The sequence below is a fragment of the Alligator mississippiensis genome, chromosome 6 (assembly GCF_030867095.1).
Source record: "Alligator mississippiensis isolate rAllMis1 chromosome 6, rAllMis1, whole genome shotgun sequence".
NCBI lineage: Eukaryota > Metazoa > Chordata > Crocodylia > Alligatoridae > Alligator > Alligator mississippiensis.
In genome coordinates this window covers 82,972,100-82,990,668 of record NC_081829.1, presented here as the reverse complement: position 1 = coordinate 82,990,668, position 18,569 = coordinate 82,972,100, and the positions used below count along the sequence as shown (strand labels likewise).

Sequence of the window (18,569 nt, the reverse complement as noted above, 5' to 3'; positions counted from 1 at the left end):
TCAGAGGCTGCCCACAACCCCCCCCCCCCCCCCCCGCGGCTCTGCCCGTGCCGGCGGAGGGGACGGGACCCCCCCGGGCCCAGCTCCTCTCCCCCGCGGCGCTAATGGAGCCGCGGCCCCGCGCGGGGCGGGTCGATACATGTCATCTTGTCACGGTAAGTTTGAATCGACCGAGACGAGGATCCGGCCGCGGGGGGAGAGGTTTGGAGCCGGCACCTGCAAGCTGCGCCGGGGAGATACGCGGAGCCGCTAATAGGATATCGACCCGCGGGCAGCGCACGCGTCCTCTGCCCAGCCGCACCCCCCCCCCGGCCCTCGGGCACTTGCGTGCAAACTTTGGGGGGGGGCCCCGGGGAGTCGCCCCCTCGGGGCAACTGCGGGAGGGGAGGGGAGGGGAGCGGAGGGAAGGAGCCGCGCTTACCCCGGGGGCTCCGCGCGGGCTCCGCACGACTGCCGGCCGCCGCGCTGCTCCGCCGCGTGAACTTCTGCGGGTCCAGGATGTCTAGGACGGAGAAGGAGATCTTCTGGGGGCTGGGGGCGGGCGTGGCCCCGCCGGCCGGGCCTGCCAGCATCCCCCCTAGGCGGCTCCGCTGCCCCGGGGCCGCTGCCCGTAGGCGGGCGGGCGGCGGCGCGGGAGCCCCGACGCGTCCCTGCTGGAGGCGCGCGGCGCCTCTGCCTGGGGCTGGGGGAGGATCCAGGCTGGGGAAGGGAAGGGAAGGGAAGGGCAGGGGGCTGGCGGCGGGGGGGCAGAGGAGGGGGCTGCGCAGCCATTGGCACGCTCGCCGCCTGCCTGCCTGCCCCGGCCACGTGGAGCTGCGGCCCCGAGCCGGGAGGGGAGGGAGGCTCTTCCCCACACAGCCCCCGGGGGATCGCGGGGCAGGGGCTGCGCCCCACCCTGTACCCTGACACTTGCCCCCCCCCGACCACAGGTGTCCCCCCTCTTCCGCCCCTTGCACCCCCTGGGTAAGCGGGATCACCCCTTCCCTTGGCAGCCGGGACCTGGGCATCCTGCTGGAAACGGGAGATGTCACCCACCCTCGGGAGGGCATCGCTTCTCAGTGGGGGTCCTGTCCTGGGAGCCTCGGAGAGCTCCGGGAGCATCCTCAGATTGCAGCCTGGGATGGTCTCGTGCCATGGGCATTTCGGAAGGCAGCTGAGGTTTCTCAAGGAGCACTGGTCCGATGTCCCCTCCCCAGGTCCCTCTCCCCCAGCCACTTTGTTATGAAACAAGAGGTAGCAATTTATATGGTCTTAGCAGGTAAAAATAGGAAGAGGAGGAGAAGCCACCTCATGGTAGCTCCAGGTCCCCTTCCCCTAGCTGGCCTTGTAAATCAGTTTTTAAAGCAACCCAGGCCTTTAGGCACATGCAAACCCCCTCTTTACTGCCCATGCAAAGCCCCTCTTCTCCACCCTGTGCCTGCCTGCCTGCCACAGTGTTCACCTGGGCTCTCAAACACCATCCAGCTTCCTGGCTGAAACCCTTTCTAATGCAGACCATCTGCTAGATGGGATAATACCTGTTTACTGCTTTTAGCTCCAGCAAGAGAAGTCAAGTATGAAAACAACTGAAGAACCAGGGAGAAGGGCCCCATGAAGAATTCAGGAGCTTTAATAATTAAGAGCCAACCAAATCATACAGCCTGCAGGATAATTAAATGCATGTAACCTGTGTACAGCCTAACCACATTTTCCAGAGTCACAGCACTCACCAGTCCTAAAATTCTCTGGGGTATAAACCACAGGTGACAGGATTTGATCCTGCCTTCCATGTGTATCCAAAATGGAAATGAAATCAGTGGTAATGTAGGCTACGCAAAGAATGCTGGAGTGCTCTTAAAAAAATAAGTCCAAAAATAACATTAAACACTTCCGTGGTCATTTACCTCATCAAAATATATATCTCATATTAAGATACAAGAAGCCACATTTTAACCTCATTGAATTTCTTGGGCATAGGGGTAAATTAAACCCAGCAGAGCCTGATCCAGAGCCCACTGAAATAAATGAGAGGCTTTTTGCTGCCTCCCATGCATTTTTGGATCAGCTTCTATGCCGCTTTGTAGAGTCAGAGGGAAGACAGGTTTGTACACAATTATTCCTAACAATACTCCTGTGAGATGACTGTTGTTCCCATTTTGTAGGTGGGGAAACTGAGGCACAGATAACATGAGTGACTTAACCCACATCTCACAGCAAATCAGTGGCAGAAATAAATAAATATGCTAATGAACAAAAGCTGACAACCACAGTCATTCTCCCTCTTTCTCTTACTCATAGCAGACTAATAGCTCTGGTGCTTGAATCTCCAACAACCAGAGGATGTGAATAATTCTCATTGACTTGAATGGAAGTAATTCGTACTGTACAGGAGGGTAAAACCCCCTGTTTACACATGAAAGAAGTAGAGAAAAGGCAAAAGCAGGGCAAGCTCCTCTGTGCTGCACATCCAGTGTGACTCAACCCTGACCTGGCAGGGCTACATTTTTGGAATGGAGGAGTCCCCAGGGCTAGTCCAAGCAATGATCTACATGTGAATTTTAAATTTCACAAGAACTAACTTGTGTGTGATGTTTCTTTAAGATGGATTTTCTTCTCTCACACTAGCATTTGTGTGAATATTTTGTTCACATCACAACTCAGGATGAACATGGACGCAAGCATATTATTCAGCTGTGGATGATTTTGGATAGCAGCATTGAAATTGAGTTCGGGAATCAACTTGTTAACATGTGTTTGCCGTGCAGTGTGATATTAACTCTTCCACTCCTGTGCATGCTAAGGTATATCTTACGCAGCTAGTTGTCCCAATGGGATGAATTGTTAGGATGCTCAAAGCTACCCTGTAGATACAATTATCATTAATTCTAAAGAAATAAAAAGGAATTCAGTGGGAACAATAGTGACAGAATTGAACAGTCTGTTATCCATTGTGTATCATAGAGCCTAAGGAAACTGAATAGAAAGAGACAAGAAGATGAAGACATGCAGAGATAAAATGACAGTCATGTATATAATGGTAGCACCCAAAGGCCCTGGCTAGTGTTGAGATTATATTGATCTGGGTGCTATATAAACCTAGAAAATAGACATGTTCTAACTTGAATGGGTTTTAGTACAAATAGATAAAGAGGGTAGGGATGTGGATGGAGCATACAAGCAAGTGCATCTGGTGAAAAAATGTCATTGCTATATTAACTATATATAATTTTTTTATTGGAATAGTGATAGGGAGGAAAAGAAAAGAAGAGAAAAGGAATCACAGGTATTGTTCCTTGAGAGTGTGATCAACTAAGGACAATGGATTGTAGACCTTTGTATGTATCTTATTAATATGTCCAGAATGAGATTCTCATTAAAACACAGCACCTTGATCCTTGGAATTGAGACATACCCAATTGCATAGAAGCAATTGTGATGCCGTCACAGAATTTGTGATATAGTAATTATTTTTCTGGCCCACTTAGGCTGTCCTCTAACTGTAAGCATATGTGTAAGTCATTGCATGATCAGAACCTTACTTTAGAAGAAAAAAAATCAAACCCTCAGAGCCACTTAAGATTACAAAATACATCCTTGTGAATGTATTCTAATTGTGGATTTAATTAATTATTTCAATGGCCCAAATCTTTAAAAGGTGATTGGAGTGATGGAATAATTTAAAATATCAATGTATGATTACCGGTTCTTTATGCTAGCAGGCATCTTCAAATATAGTCAGTTTAACACACGTGCACACAAACACACATATTTGTCTTAACTGTCTGTTTGAAGTTGGTTTGTTTCTCAGCTCAAGCATTAAAATTCAGTCTGAGTGCTGTCTTTAAATTGCTTTGATGCTAGGTGGGTTTCAACCCTGACCTGTCCTGACGGCAAGTGATGGCTGTAACAAGCTCTGGATCAATATTCATAGCGGGTGTCCTGGACTGATAACACTATCCAAGACAATGTTCGCTATCAGTGTGGACAGCTGAGATATTGCGCCATTAGTGATGTTGTTTTAAATAACCTGATCCATTGCTGGGTCTATTTAATGAATTTCACAGTTTAGATATTATCTTTAAAGAGAAGCCAAAGGCTATTCCAGAAGCGATGATGCAAATCAATGGTGCCAAAGCTCCTCTGCTTTTCTTAAAACAAAGTGGACTATAATTCCAACGTAGTTTCTTATATATTCTGTGAATTGTGGCATGCTATTGAGAGTATTAACAATAAAAAGTATTTGTACTTTATCAAGGAGGAAAACAATATTATCAGTAAGGCTGGAACATGCCTGATAAAATCTTACCAATGACTTTAAATAGTGAGGATTGGTCCAGTTCTTTATATGTAAGGCTAATGGTTTTTCAATTGTTTATATGAGGCAATGGGCCTATGCTGTATGTCAGTGATTCTCTACCAGGGTGTTGTGGCAGCCTGGGGTAGCTTGGGATCCTTTTGAGGGTGCCATTAGTGTTAGCACTGAAGCATAATCCACAGGATAAATACAGAGATAAAAACAGTCTGGCTTGTTGTAAGCTTTCTGAATTCTTTACAACAGGGGAATTGCTCTATTATTTTTCTGTATTCAAAAAATGAGCGTAAACTAAGAGATGGCATTTTCTGAAGGGTACCTCAAACCTAATGAGTGTCTCGTATCTAATGAAGGGCACCTTGAATGTGGTTGAGACCCACTGCTGCATGTAAAAGCATCGCCTCTGTAAGATATAACGCTTGCCAATATTTTGGCTAAGTAAAAGTGGTCTTGTCAGGCTTTCAGTTGCTGTCTTGATCCACAGCGCCTCTTATAAAATAAATATGCTCTGTACAAGACCCAATCATATACTTCGTATATCTACTATACTGCAGGGATTTGCTTGGTAACAGGCAAATGTTAAGCAAACTGCATTTAAAAAAGGCCAGTAAGCAACTGGGATCCAGCCTGGCAATCCTTAATCACACCAAGCAGTCCTACCGAATTCAGCACAAGTGCATCTGAAAGGCAGGCCTCTAACTTGGGGCACTCAGAAACAGAAGCATCCAATAAAAGATGCCATGTTTCAAAAACTTGGGCTCTACTGCATGGCTGTATCTTCAGACAGAGGGGATTGGGGGGAGGGTGCGCTGGCGCACCTCCTTTTGATTCCTGCTCCACCCAAAGTTGAAAACCAACTGCCTAGCAGTGGCAGCTGTATTGGTCTAAGGACACAGGCAAACAAGGTTCTTTGGGTAGTTCCCGATCTCTTTTATTACACCAACTCAGTTGGAAAAATTCTTCTTTGCAGGCTTTTGAGCACAAATATAGTTGGAAAAATTCTTCTTTGCAAGCTTTTGAGCATGAATGTTGTGTGCCCCTGGATGCTGGGGGGGCACGGTGAGCTCCTGCAGGCGTCAGTGGTGCTGTTGGCAGCAGGAGAGTGGTAGCAGCAGCAAGTGGGGAGCTCCCACAAGCGGCCACAGCACTGTCGGTGGCAGGGGTGGCGAATGCTGACCAGTGGTTTGCAACCACCTGCGGGCAGCGGGGATTACAGACTGCCCGCAGATGCTGCTGGCTGTGTTGGCGATGGGGGGTGGCGAGTGGCAGGGGGTGCACGTGCACCTGTGTGTATCCCCTACGCATCACCAACGCTTTCAAGTACAAGTCTAGTTGGAAAAATTCTTCTTTGCAAGCTTTAGGGTATGAAGGATACTTGCCTTCATGGCTCGTCGCCCCCCACCCGCTCCCTTCTCAACTCCTCACTCCACAGGGGCTGAGGCCCCTCTTCTCCTTCGTGGGCTCCGTGCTCCACCCTTCAAGCCGGCGAGGAAGCTGCCATTGCCCGCAGCCGGGTCTGAGCTCATTCCGGTGAAGCTAGCCGTGTTCGTGCTTCCGTCTCCGACGGAGCGACACAGGCACAGCCCGGGGCTCTGGCCGCCTAGGAAAGCCGCTGGTTGTTTTGAAGCGGAGGACGCCTCCCGCCACACCTGCACCCGCCGGGCACAGCCCCGCCTGCGGCCGGCCTCCAGCGGGCAGCGCAGGCCGGGCCCCGCGGGAGGGCAGCCGGCCCCGGCAGGACTACACGTCCCGGCGGCCCGCGCGGGGCGGCGGCGCGGGCGGCATGCAGGGGCTCGGGCGCGGGCTGCGCGCAGGGGCCATGGCCGAGTGGGCGGCGCGGCTGGCGGGCGTGCGGGCCGTGGTGCTGGACATCAGCGGGGTGCTGTACGACAGCGGGGGGGAAGGCGGCGGGGTGCCCATCCCCGGCTCCAGGGAAGCCGTGAGAAAGTAAGTGGCCGCAGCGGACCCTGCAAGCACCGCCCCCGGTGTCCCCGCCGCTGCCGTCCTCCGCGCTGCACCCGCGCCGCGAGAGAGAGAGAGAGTGAGTGTGTGTGTGTGTGTGTGTGTGTGTGCGTGCGTGCCCGGGCGGGGCGGCCCCGCGGCCCCCGCTGCTGGGGCCTGGCCGCGGTCGTCCGAGGTCAAGAAGGAGGGGCAGACTTGTCCCGTGTGTGTCTGTGTGTTACAGTGTGTGAGCGTGTGTCCACTAACTCACCTGCGTGTATATGTGGCCGTGTGTGTGTATATAACCAGGTGTGTCCACTAACTCACCTGTGTGTGTATGTGACCGTGTGTGTGTATATAACCAGGTGTGTCCACTAACTCACCTGTGTGTGTATGTGAGCGTGTGTGTGTGTGTGTGTGTGTGTGTCCACTAACTCACCTGTGTGTGTGTGTGTGTGTCCACTAACTCACCTGTGTGTGTATGTGATCGTGTGTGTGTGTGTCCACTAACTCACCTGTGTGTGTATGTGAGCGTGTGTGTGTGTGTGTCCACTAACTCACCTGTGTGTATGTGAGCGTGTGTGTGTGTGTGTCCACTAACTCACCTGTGTGTGTATGTGAGTGTGTGTGTGTGTGTGTGTCCACTAACTCACCTGTGTGTATGTGAGCGTGTGTGTGTGTGTGTGTCCACTAACTCACCTGTGTGTGTATGTGAGCGTGTGTGTGTGTGTCCACTAACTCACCTGTGTGTATGTGACGTGTGTGTGTGTGTCCACTAACTCACCTGTGTGTGTATGTGAGCGTGTGTGTCCACTAACTCACCTGTGTGTGTATGAATGTGTGTGTGTGTGTCCACTAACTCATCTCTGTGTATGTTTGTGTGTGTGTGTGACCCCACTAACGGGGTGCAGCTCAGTGGATGCAGGGCCACAGTTGTAACTACAGCTAAGTGACAACTTAGGCCGAAGGATGCTGTGCACTTGTACAGTTTATGGGCTTAGGCCATAGGCAGGTCACTCACCTCGGATACACTGTGAGCCACAGGAAACACCCTGGGACCTGCTTTGTGTATCCAGTTAACATGCTTCATGCTGTTTTGCTTGTGATGGTCCGGTTGGAGTGTTGTCATAGCCGAGATGGTCTGGGAAATGTATGAGGGGCAAGGATATACGGGGGAGAGTGGTCAGACAGGCTTTCTATCACATGCCCACCCTCAGGCCTGGCCTATTTTCAGGTGGAGTAAAACAAAGTGCAGGAGACAGCAACAACTTGCCAGTTCATCTTGTGCCTATCATGTGTTGTATGTTTATCACGGGGGGGGGTCAAACATATGTGACAGCTTGTCCAGCAATTCTCCTAACTGTACACTTGGTCCAGTGAAGGATGTCATAAAAATGTTTGCCTCTCCTGCATATTAGGCGTACACAGTATTTTGAGGGCCACAAACTATTGCATATTCCCCCACCAACAAGTCTTGGATGGGGGACATCATTCCACATTGCTCTTCCCGGGCACCTATCCTTGCTCCACAGCTCCATGCATTCTGCCCTGACTCTCTTTACCCCCCCAGACAATCACAGTGAGTGTTTGTGAGGAAGACTGATCTGTGTACTGAACATTTTTAGCAGTTTGTCCTGAAAGGAGTGGTTGTGCTAACAGCTTTTCATGCAGGAGGTGCCAAAGGGCAGAAACCTGTTTGTGGTGACTAGGGCATTTGTGTCCTGATTTTTATTGCTGCCAAACACCTGCTGTTTGCAAGGACTTCATTGTTAGCTCTGGAAAGCAGGCCACCGGTTAAAATTTGGCATCTGATTCCACCAACAAGTTAGATAATGTGTAGCATAGCCTAGCAGATAGAGCACTGGACTGGGATGCAAAAGATCTGCATTCTCTACACAGCTCTGGCCCTGGATTGCTTGGTGTCCTGGGCAAGTCATTTCATTTCTCTGTGTGTCAGTTTCTCCATCTGTGCAATGGGTATAGTGATGCCTACCACTTATAAAAAAAGAAAAAGACTTTCCAGCCTTCAGATATGTAGTCTTAAAAGTTGACTAAGATAGGAAAACAAGTGTGAAACTTTTGGTTTACTTTGTTATTGTATTTATTTATATATATTTCAGCCAGGAGAGAGTCTGTTGAGTTTGCAGCTGTCCTGTTTTAGGACTCATGGGGAAAAATAATTCAAGAGCAGATTAGACCCAGGTTAGCCTCCTAGTCACTATAATCATCACAGATATGGAAAGTAACACAGTAGTACAAAACAATGGACAATGCTATATTGAGTGTAACATGAAAGAACAATGTGAAATCTGGTGTGTTCAGTTGTAGTCATTTGAAAAAATCCTCTGTCAGTTATCAGGTATTGTTCTAAATTGATGAATGTAGTTCTTTATATTAATTCACGTGTTGCTGAAAATTCACCCCGTCTTCAATTTAACTGGAGGCCAAAACCAAGCATGAGAAATTTTAGCCTAACTAGTTAAAGATTGGCAAAGCTATAAGTAATTGAAAACAGTGTTGTAATAGGAAGGCTTGACAGCCTTAATAGGCCTTGCTACTTGTGTCTTTTGCTATTAACTATATAAATCAATACAGAATTTTTTTTATGAACATACTATAGATTTCTTTCATACATACATACTGATTTAATTAGTGTCTGGGTTCTCATGTATCCTAACACAAGCTCAGACATGACATTCAGAGATTTTATTTGCAGTTGATTTTGTAACTGATGGAAGATGCCAGGTTGGCAGGCCTAAAAACTAGTGTTGTTCACTTCTCCAAGGAACAGGCAGTACCAGTACTAATTTCCTCATGCAATCCTGCTTCCAGGTCTAAGGTCTGTGACTACCACAGTTAGGTCAGTCTCCATTCCTCTAGAGTCCTTGCCTCTTGGTTGAGGCCACTGACAAAGAGTGCAGAGCATGATAATAATTCTGTGATGTGGACAAAACCATCGCTAGAGATTCACGGGATATTTTACAAGAGGCTGCTGGAGGGTTGTCATCGTATTGGAATGATAGTATAATGATGTTATCGTTACGTTCCCTGCAAGGAAATTCAGGCTTTAAGCTGTAACACTAGAACTAGAACTATTTCATTCTCATGAGCTCTAGGTGGGAAACAGCTTGCAAGTACATCTGCATTTAGAAAAGGCTTCAGGTCTGAGGGGGTAAAGGGTACTCTGTTGAGTTGGGTGCCATCTCTCTACACCCCTTGCGGCTAGCATCATGCTCTTCCTAAGCCATACCCCATCAGAGTAGGTTTAGTTTGAGCAGCTGTGCTGCTGTGCCCTAACCTGGATTTATTTTACTGGCTAAGGGAAGATTGTGCCAATTGATTTCTGTTGGCTGAAGTGAATGGAGCCCTTTATCATTAAGGAGCCTATGAACATTAATCCAATGCACTAGAAGTCATAGATTCTGAAAAGTGAGTTCTGGACAGAAGAGAAAATTCAACCATTATCTAATTTGTCACATTTGGCTTGATCTTGATGGCCGAATTCTTGTGCTGAATTAGTGATGTAATTGCATGGGGTAGAAGTCACTTGAAAATCTGACTCTTAATTTTATTTTAAGACCTGATTCTTTGCCTGCAGTGGGCTTTGGGTCAGGCTCTTGATGTGGGTGTTTTAAATACAAATTAATTTGTATTTGATTCATTTTGACTGGAAGGTCTAAAAAGGTATTAAAAACTATATCTCATCAGAACTGATAGAACTTTTTTGATATATGGGGTATGTCTTCATGCTTCCACAGGAAACCAAGCTGTTTAGAGCAGTAAGCACTGTTACGGCTCATTGGTTTCTACTATTATACTTGGATGGATAGACGTTCTTATTAAGTGTTGACAGTATGCTTGACAAACAAAAGTCACTTCCTTTTCTGAAGCATATACATTCCTAGGCCTTGCAAACACTTCTGTACCTGGTTTGCTTCATACATGTGAATAGCTCCATTGCGGAGAAATTACTGGGGGAAGAACACTGAATGCAATGGGACAAGGGATGTGCATAAATATTTTCAGGATGGGTCTATGAAAGGTGAGCAATAATGCCCTGGGAAGCTCAGAAGAGAGGGTTCCTGGGGTGGGGGGTGGGTTGTAGTTATTTTTCTAATAAATACATGTAGCTATCAAATGAAGCAAGGCCTCTCTGTGCTGTATATATATAGGTCAATCTTATGGAATCCTGGCCTCTAACAGACTTTACGGTGATATTTGTCTTCAGGATTGGGATCAGAACTGTGCATAAGAAGTGTTAAGTCCCCATTCTGCTCCAGTGTATTCCATGCAAGTGGAACTGGAAGCCCTTTTGACTTCTCTGGAGCTCCTTATGGGTTCAGATGTCCATTTGCGTAGAATGGCAGGAGGTAGGCTTAAGAGAGAGCAGCAGATATCAGGACTCGGGAAACTGTTGTAATAGTTTAATTTAATTAAATTAGAAAGGCCATGGAAAAAATTGTCCTTACATAGTTTTTAAGCATGGTCACCTCTGGATTCTCCATGTGACCTTAGAGGTTCTTGCATTTCATTCCTAGTTATTCTTCCTGTGATAGTGTTGGTATGACTTCCTCATCCTTCCCCAGCTGGTTTGCAGGGTCTTTTGGTTTGAGAGAGATGGCAGGGAAGAAAGCCTTCACCCCTGGTTTTAATCCTATGGTCAAACTGAAACATGCTGGGTTCTTATACATCATGATCTCACCTCATTCTGGTATCTTGATAGTAGTATTTCCTCATTAATGCATTTAATGTCTCAGTCAACTATTCTATGAAGGAGAGGTTTCTAATCCTCATCCTCGGGATAACAACTTTTTGCCACTGTCCCTAGAGTGGAAATCCATCATTCGTTGCTGGTTTATATTCCTTAGCCAGGCCTATTAGATGATGTATTGTTGAAATGCCCTGGGTAAAGAGAAACCTTTGCATAGTTTGTTCCAATAAGCATAAAACACATGGCATGCATGAGATGAATTGGCAAGCTGTTGCTGTATCTTGTGTTTGCTCTTCTTCAGTCTCCCTAGGCCTCAGCACAAAATTATTACCATTAGCATCTCGTATTTGGGGTGTGCTAGAGAGGTAGTGAGTTTGTAGGAAGGAAGTGAATGAGAGATTAACAATTTGGGAAACAAGTTGTGCCTTACGTGGGACAGTGGTGCGCACTGATTGACATTGCTGGTGAAACAGCTTGCCTAAGAGATGTCAGAAAGTTTTTCATCGTCCTTTGAAGCAGGGGATCTTGGTCACTGTTGAATTTGCTAGATCAGAGTTCTGGAAAAGACTTTCTATTGGGAAATTTTCTTCTGTAGTTCCCTGGGGGGGAAAAGCAGGCCATAGTGAGTTGTTTAACAAGGAGTTCAAAGCCTTAGACTGATTTGTTTTCATCATTGCCTAAAAATGCCTTTCATATGGAAAGAAAAGTTGGTCTTGTGATTGATGACATGAAACTGAGACTCAAGGGAGCTGGGTTCATTTCCTGGCTCTGCCACAGACTGCCCGCTTGTCATGGTGCAGATCAGTTCATCTTTCTGTCCCTTGTTTTCCCATCAGTAAAATCACCCCTGCCTAACTGTAAGTGCTTCAGGGAACTGTCTCTTACTTTGCATTTCTACCGTGCTTAGCCCAATGGAGCCTGACCTCAGTTCTAGCCTCTAGGCACTGCACATTAAACACAAATAATAGTAATCCTATAATGGCTGTCTGAAAGCTGGTCACTTCTTGTAAATCTAGAAAAATATGTAGTAATATCTGCCCCCAAATCCTCTGATGTCATAAGGCTTTTGTTTTTCTTTCTCATAGGTTTTTAAACTTTATTTTTTAGTCAGGTTACAGACTGTTGTTTAATCATTTTGTCACTGCATTTACTGAAACCGTCCACACATAGGCAATGTAAATTGTAATTTAACTTACAGTAATGTCAGAACTATGTGTTTGAAACCACAGTAAAACTCTGGCCTTGGGCAAAATATTAAGTTGACATGCTGGGAATCCCTAAGTCCTTGTTCCTCATTAGAAATCTCTAGGTTTCAGCAGTTAAAGCTTGTTTGACCTGAGGGAGGTTTGTTTTGAACCATCGCAGCAAGTTTTGAGATGCTAACTAACTCTAGACCCCTGGATGCTTTGTTGAAGTACTATAGTCAAATTAATTTGTGTAGGATTTGAAACTGGGACACCGCGGGTGACATTTACCCAGCAGTGTAAGGACTGCAGAACTGCCCCAACACCACTGCAGCAGGGCCTAAGTACACCAAAGGACCCTGCTTCCCTGTGCTTACTGCAGAAGTTGAGTTGTCAGCAACAACATCAGTTGGGGAAAGAGGTGTGATGTAGGGGGGCCAGGATGTCAGGGATCTAGCAGCCACCACTTCCTGAGTAGGAAGTCCACAGGCTGGGGACTGCCCCCGGTCCTGTTTGTGTGCTGGGACGTGGTTGGAAGGAGGTAAAATTTCACTCTTCACAACCTGGACCATTTGGTTTCCCACCATGGGCTTAAGGCATACTGAGACAAATATAAAACAAGATGCTGTCTTGAGAGCTACTTAGTTCATTTACAGAATAGTGCTGCTCTGCACTGGGAGCTTCAGTGGAGCGATTTCTCCCAGAGCTATCAAGGTTGTCATGCCTCAAGCAGGCTTAATGCATCTCCGAGCTCTGGGATGCCTGGGTGCTGGCTTGTGCTGTTTAAGGTTACACTAAGCACTAAGGCAGTGTTGCTATTTGGCACTGGGTTTGGGGGCATGGTTTTGTCCTCTTTGGAGACAAGTGCCAGCCTGACTGTTAGGCACACTTTGTTGCACTCAGATGTGTTAAGATTGTACCTTTCCCCTGAGATAACTAATTACACCTTTCTTCTCCCCCTCTACTAATCACAAGGTCTACTAAGCCCCCACTGTATGAAAAGATCAGTACAGTAATGGGGTTTACTGGTGAGCTCATCTGTTCCCTCTCCAAATGAGAGCACTGAAGACTTTAACAATAATACTGAGCATCTATTGAGGTCTTAATACTAGCCAAACACTCATGACTCCTCACTATAACAAAAGGATGATATTGATCTGGGTTTTTGTGCCTCTTTGGCCAGATGGTCCTTGTTGATTTCCTAGCACTCTTGGCCATTTTATACCAAGGAGGAACACACAAATGACAGCTGCAGCCATGGCACTTTGCACAGCAGGAATAGGTGCCAGAGAAAAACGTTGTTCATAGCAATAAAAATGCTTAATAATGATCACCTCACTTGGGAAAATCAAGTGGCCTTATTTATCTACTTATTAGACTGGTAATTGTTTTAGCTCATACCATTTAGAATCCTTATTGACTCATTATCCCATTGTCAACTGGCCGTTAATATTTGTGTCCGGATCAGAGCATAGGTCAGTTAGGAGCTTTGTGCAGGTGGATTAAAAGTAAAAGATGCCATTTTAAAATTAATCATTTTTTATCAATCAGAAAGTCAAATGCAAGTAAATAGGAGCTCTATAAATAATACAGATTCATACAATGTTTGTTTGGGCTGATATACGTCTAAATAAATCTCTTGGGGAATAGGAATTTTTTCCCTTCAAAATAGCTCATAAATATCTTTAGTGGTATCTACATATCAAAAAATGATGCATTCTTGAACAATGCAGTTGACCTGTGGTCTTCAGTTACTGGGTCGCACCATCTTTAGTACACCTTTAGCATGTTACATGGGCATTAAATGTCCCATGTAACATGCTAAGCCAGGTCAAAATACATTAGCAAAATTTCTCTTTGCAATCAATTTGAGATAGAGGAGCTGTTTTTCCTTTCATAAAACCATTGCTATAATATTTTTCTTGTGCTGTTTTCAGTTATTTGTAGGATCATAGGAAAGTAGGGCTGGAAGGGGACTCACTAGGTTACCCAGTTCTGCCCCTCTGCTCAAGGCAGGATCATCCCTGACTAAACCATCCAGCCAAGTGTTTGTCCAACCTGGTCTTGAAAATTTCCAAGGATGGAGATTTCACAGTTTCTCGAGGTAGACCACCCTCATTGTCAGAAAATTCTTCCTAATCTCTAACCTACATTTTCTCTGCTGCTGCTCAACTCCATTGCTCTTAATCTTGTCTGCTACTGCCACAGAGAAAAGCCCATCTCCATCTTCTCTGTAGTTGCCTTTCAGGTATTTGAAGTCTGTTATCAAATCCCAACTCAGTCTTCTCTTCTCCAGACTAAATAATCATAGCTTTTTCAGCCTTTCCTCATAAGTCTTGCTTTCCAGGTCCCTAATCATTTGTGTTGCGCTGTGCTAGACTTTTCAATCTGTCCATATCCTTCTTGAAGTAGGAAGCCTGAAACTGGACATAGTACTTCAGATTAGGTCTCACCAGTGCTGAATAGTGAAAGAATCACTTCTTTTGATTTGCAAGTGACACTCCTGTTAATACAGCCCCTCATACTGTGACCTTTTTTGCAACAAGAGCCCACTGTTGCCTTATATTCAGCTTATGGTAACCCCCGGGTCCTTCTCTGCAATACTGCGGCCTAGCCAGTCGTCCTCCAGTCTCTATTTCAAACAGTAGTTGACCAAACAGTGATACTACTTCTCATTTATACAGAAGTATTTGAGAACAGATTTGGGGCCATTATATATTTATATATTAGCTGTCATTTTCACAGTGTCTTTATCAAGAATGGATTTATGTAGGAGCATCAGAATGAATCCTTGTAGAAGTTTGAGGAATTTCAGCATCCACCAATCAACATCAAATTCACTACAACATCAGCCTGCATCATAGAGCATCTAATGCACCTGTCTCTCAGAGTTAATGCTGCTGGAATACCTAAAGATTTAGTAGGTATTGAAAGGACATTGCTGAATCAGAAGCTGCAAATAAAAGCAAAGTAAAGGTTTGTTTTGCAGGGTTGGTGAAGTTGTACTCTCAGCTACCCTGGTATAAGTCTGGAATAACTCCAGTGTCTTTGCTGGCTTACACCTTTACTCTGGTGTACAGGAACATAGATATCCTCTTCTGTTCAAAAAGACCCAGCTGATAATTAATTTACTTTTCTTTTTAAGGTTGATTTGTCTTAGGATAATTGTTTTTAGTATGTCCAACAAAATCCCTACTGCAAACAGAGATATTAGCCTCAAAGAGAGAAGTGCCAGAAATGCTAGTAAGTCCTTGAGGGACTATTGCTATGGATTTTTATGGGGAAAGTGCTTGGAATGCTACAGGATAGGTGGTAGTGTAACATCCAAGATTAGACGCTACTGGTAGAATTTGTCCCATTACTTGCCTTACAGAACATCCTTTTATACACACGGTTTTAAATAGAGTTAAACTGTGACTGTTTGTTTTGTTAGTCATTCGTGCTAAGTGGCATACGTTTGTAGTTAAAAAATCCTTATAGCTGAGCTGAATAATACATATGAATTGACTCCTTCCCAAGTAGTAGAACCAACTTGCAAAGGCCCTAGTGTCATGTTTTAAAGGAACCTGAAAGTGCATCACTGATTTAAATAGCTCTATCAGGGCCAGCCTTAACAGCTCCTCTGCTCCGTGCCATTATTGTCCTGATTGATTTACACAGCATCAACATGAGGTGAGCTATTCACTTTTCATGTTGTGAACAGTGAAGAGCTGGCCTGTTACAAGACAGAAGGTGGTTAAACATCCATAAAACATGCACAGTCTGAGATCTGTTATTTGCATTTACAGCTGTATGCTGATAGCATGCCTATTAGCATATACATATGAAAAGCACACAGTGGTTGGACATTTACAACATCCTGTTGTTTGGCCAGTATAGTGCATCTGTTAGCACAACTTTCAACCGGCTTCTTTAAAAGAACAACGGAAATCTTAGGCACACTGAGGCTGTGGAGCAGCTGGACACTCGTGTTAAAATAAAATACCTGCAGAGCCTTACAAGGCTAAGATTGTGGGAGGAACAAGCAGAATTGGAATCATAAAACAATTCAGCAGGGGAGGCAGAGAGTGAGGTCATGTAGATCAGTTGTAGGTTTACAAAGAGCCATCTGAAAGGGTGTGGACCGAGAAGGAGAAATTGACTGCTTGTAAGCTACCCTTTTGCTTAATTCTCTCAACTCGATCTGCTGCAGATGGTCAGTTCAAGAGTATGCTTCTTCTGAAATGCTTTCTAATCACCAGGGCCTTTCCCCGCCATAAAGAGACTTCTGCCCAAGTGCACTTTACAAATAATCATGAATTAAGACTACAGAGCTTAGCTCTCAATTTGCCCTTTTTTAGCTATAGATTTCCAAACGCTTTACAAAGGAAGGCAAGTAGCATGTCTTCCTTAGATAGAAAAACTGAGGCGCATGGAAAGATCAAGTTAACTTGCCCTTGGTCAAAGAGGAGGTTGGTGGCAGCATCAGAAAAGAAATTCAGGGGCTCAGATCCTCACCTGGTAAAGTGATTATAGCTACACTGGAATCACTAAATCTATGATATTTTACACCAGCTATTGATAGCTTGCTGCGTCCATTGCCCTGTCTGCTGGGCCATTTTCTCTCATTAAGTGAGTTAGTACTATGTATTATTATTACTCTAAATACTCTCGTTTCCAGAGATAGCATATGGCTTAAGAACATGGCTGTATGTATAAATTGCATGAAGGAAACACGCTTATCTCTTCCTTGTAGTTTAAGTGCAGTTCGGAGAAAGGTACTGTAGAATCACTGGGTTGGGAGGGGCCTCAAGGATCATCTAGTTCAGTGGTTCTCAACCTTTTTTGTACCAGGACCCATTTGTAAACATCAGTGGCCAGTCCTGACCCAGTAAATAGCTTAAGTAGAAAAAAAGCCCCTGGCCCTACTGGTACCCCTCACTCCCCACCTACTGCCCACCCCCTCCAGCCCTGCCGGTGCCACTCATTTCCAACCCGCTGCGTCATGCTCCAGGTGGCAAAATTCATTGCTGCCACCGCCAATACTGGGACCACTGCACTAGCAGCACGAGGAGTAACGAGGGGGGACACACCATGCTGCCCTTACCTCCTCCTGCCATCAGCCGCTTGGGCACAGGGCTGTGGCTGTACCCTGCCACCGTGGCCCAGCTGCTACTGCCACTCCTTTCCACCCACGTTGTCTGCCACCCCACGTCTCCTCCAGGGTAGAGCCATGGCCTGAGGGGAGCAGCAGCAGCAGCTGGGCCATGGTGGCAGGGTAGAGCCACAGCCTGGCATATGAGCAGCTGGCAGTAGGATGAGGTGAGAGCAGCACGGCTCCTCCGTCCTTTCCCCACCCCTGTCCGTTACTCCTTATGGTGCTGCTGGCACAGGGGTCCGGGTGACGGCAGGAACGAGTCTTGCTGCCTTGCTCTGCCTTCCCGTACTGGGTCCTGTCTGCTGGAAGTGGCTCCTGTCCATGCCAGTCTGGCCAGGCTGCAGCTCTGTGCCTGCTGTGGGTGCACAAACTAGGGGGGCATGTGCCCTAATGCTTCACCTGTGCCCCCCTGCCCTTCTGGCTTGTTGTCTATACCCCCTTCCCCAGCCCCATAAACTTACTTGCGGGCAGCTGTGGGAGCTGCTCTCTATGCTGCCTGGCAGCCACATGTATATGTGCACATGCATGTGCACATGGCGCCACTGCCTGATCACCCTCCTCCTACTCCTGCCAGTCACAAGCAGCCTCTTGCAGGCTGCAACTGTGCCAGGCTGCAAGGGAAACCTGTAGTTTCCTACATTTTTCTCCTTTAAAGGAGAATCCATATTTAAAGTTTGTACACAATCTTTTCATATATTCTTGCAGCCCACTTTTGGTTCGCTACCCACGGGTTAAGAAACTGATCTAACCCAGCTCCCAGCTTCTGCAGCTGACATTTAGCATCATGGAGTTATGTGCTATCCACATGGCTAGCATGGAGCATTGTACAAATATCAATTCATCCATACAGTGTCCCACTGAGATAAATATTGGGTTTGCCATGTTACAGATGGGGTCTGTGAGGCATAGCTCAGTTTACAACTAAAAATGTTTTTTTTATTTTTCATTGACAAACTCATTTTGGGATCTGAGAATCACACTGGGTTCTTTTTACCCAAAGAAAGAAGGTCTGCCTTTCACCTCTCATAGTATCACTAGTAGTGCCATATGTATAGGCCTCATCCTGGCCCTCAGGAACACCTTTGCATCGGCTTTGTTAGTGAAACACAAGAAGAGAGCGAGAGTCCTGTTCAGTCCTCCTCAGCTATGTTGGCTCTCCAGGGCCTATTAGGATGAAGGATACTACATTTTGCAGGTGGGATTCTGCATTTTTGCAAAACAGGATCTGCTCAGTTAGGTGGTGCCATTTTTGGTCAGGTGTTTTTCAGAGTGAAACTACACTTAGGTGTTAGGGAGAATCATGCA

The 18,569-nt window shown here is 46.1% G+C and overlaps 1 protein-coding gene across 2 annotated transcripts in view; it reads left to right on the top strand.

Moving 5' to 3' along the window:
- The first annotated feature begins 5,952 nt into the window (after positions 1–5,952).
- Positions 5,953–18,569, top strand: part of LHPP (phospholysine phosphohistidine inorganic pyrophosphate phosphatase) — a 164,749-nt gene continuing 152,132 nt past the window's right edge. Inside the window, exon 1 of one of the 2 annotated variants that reach the window (XM_019482846.2) lies at positions 5,953–6,238. In XM_019482846.2, coding sequence (XP_019338391.2) covers positions 6,075–6,238 — 164 coding nt within the window. In that variant the 5' untranslated portion in view covers positions 5,953–6,074. The remainder of the gene's footprint in view (positions 6,239–18,569) is intronic. The other variant, XM_014611391.3, reaches the window with a different exon arrangement.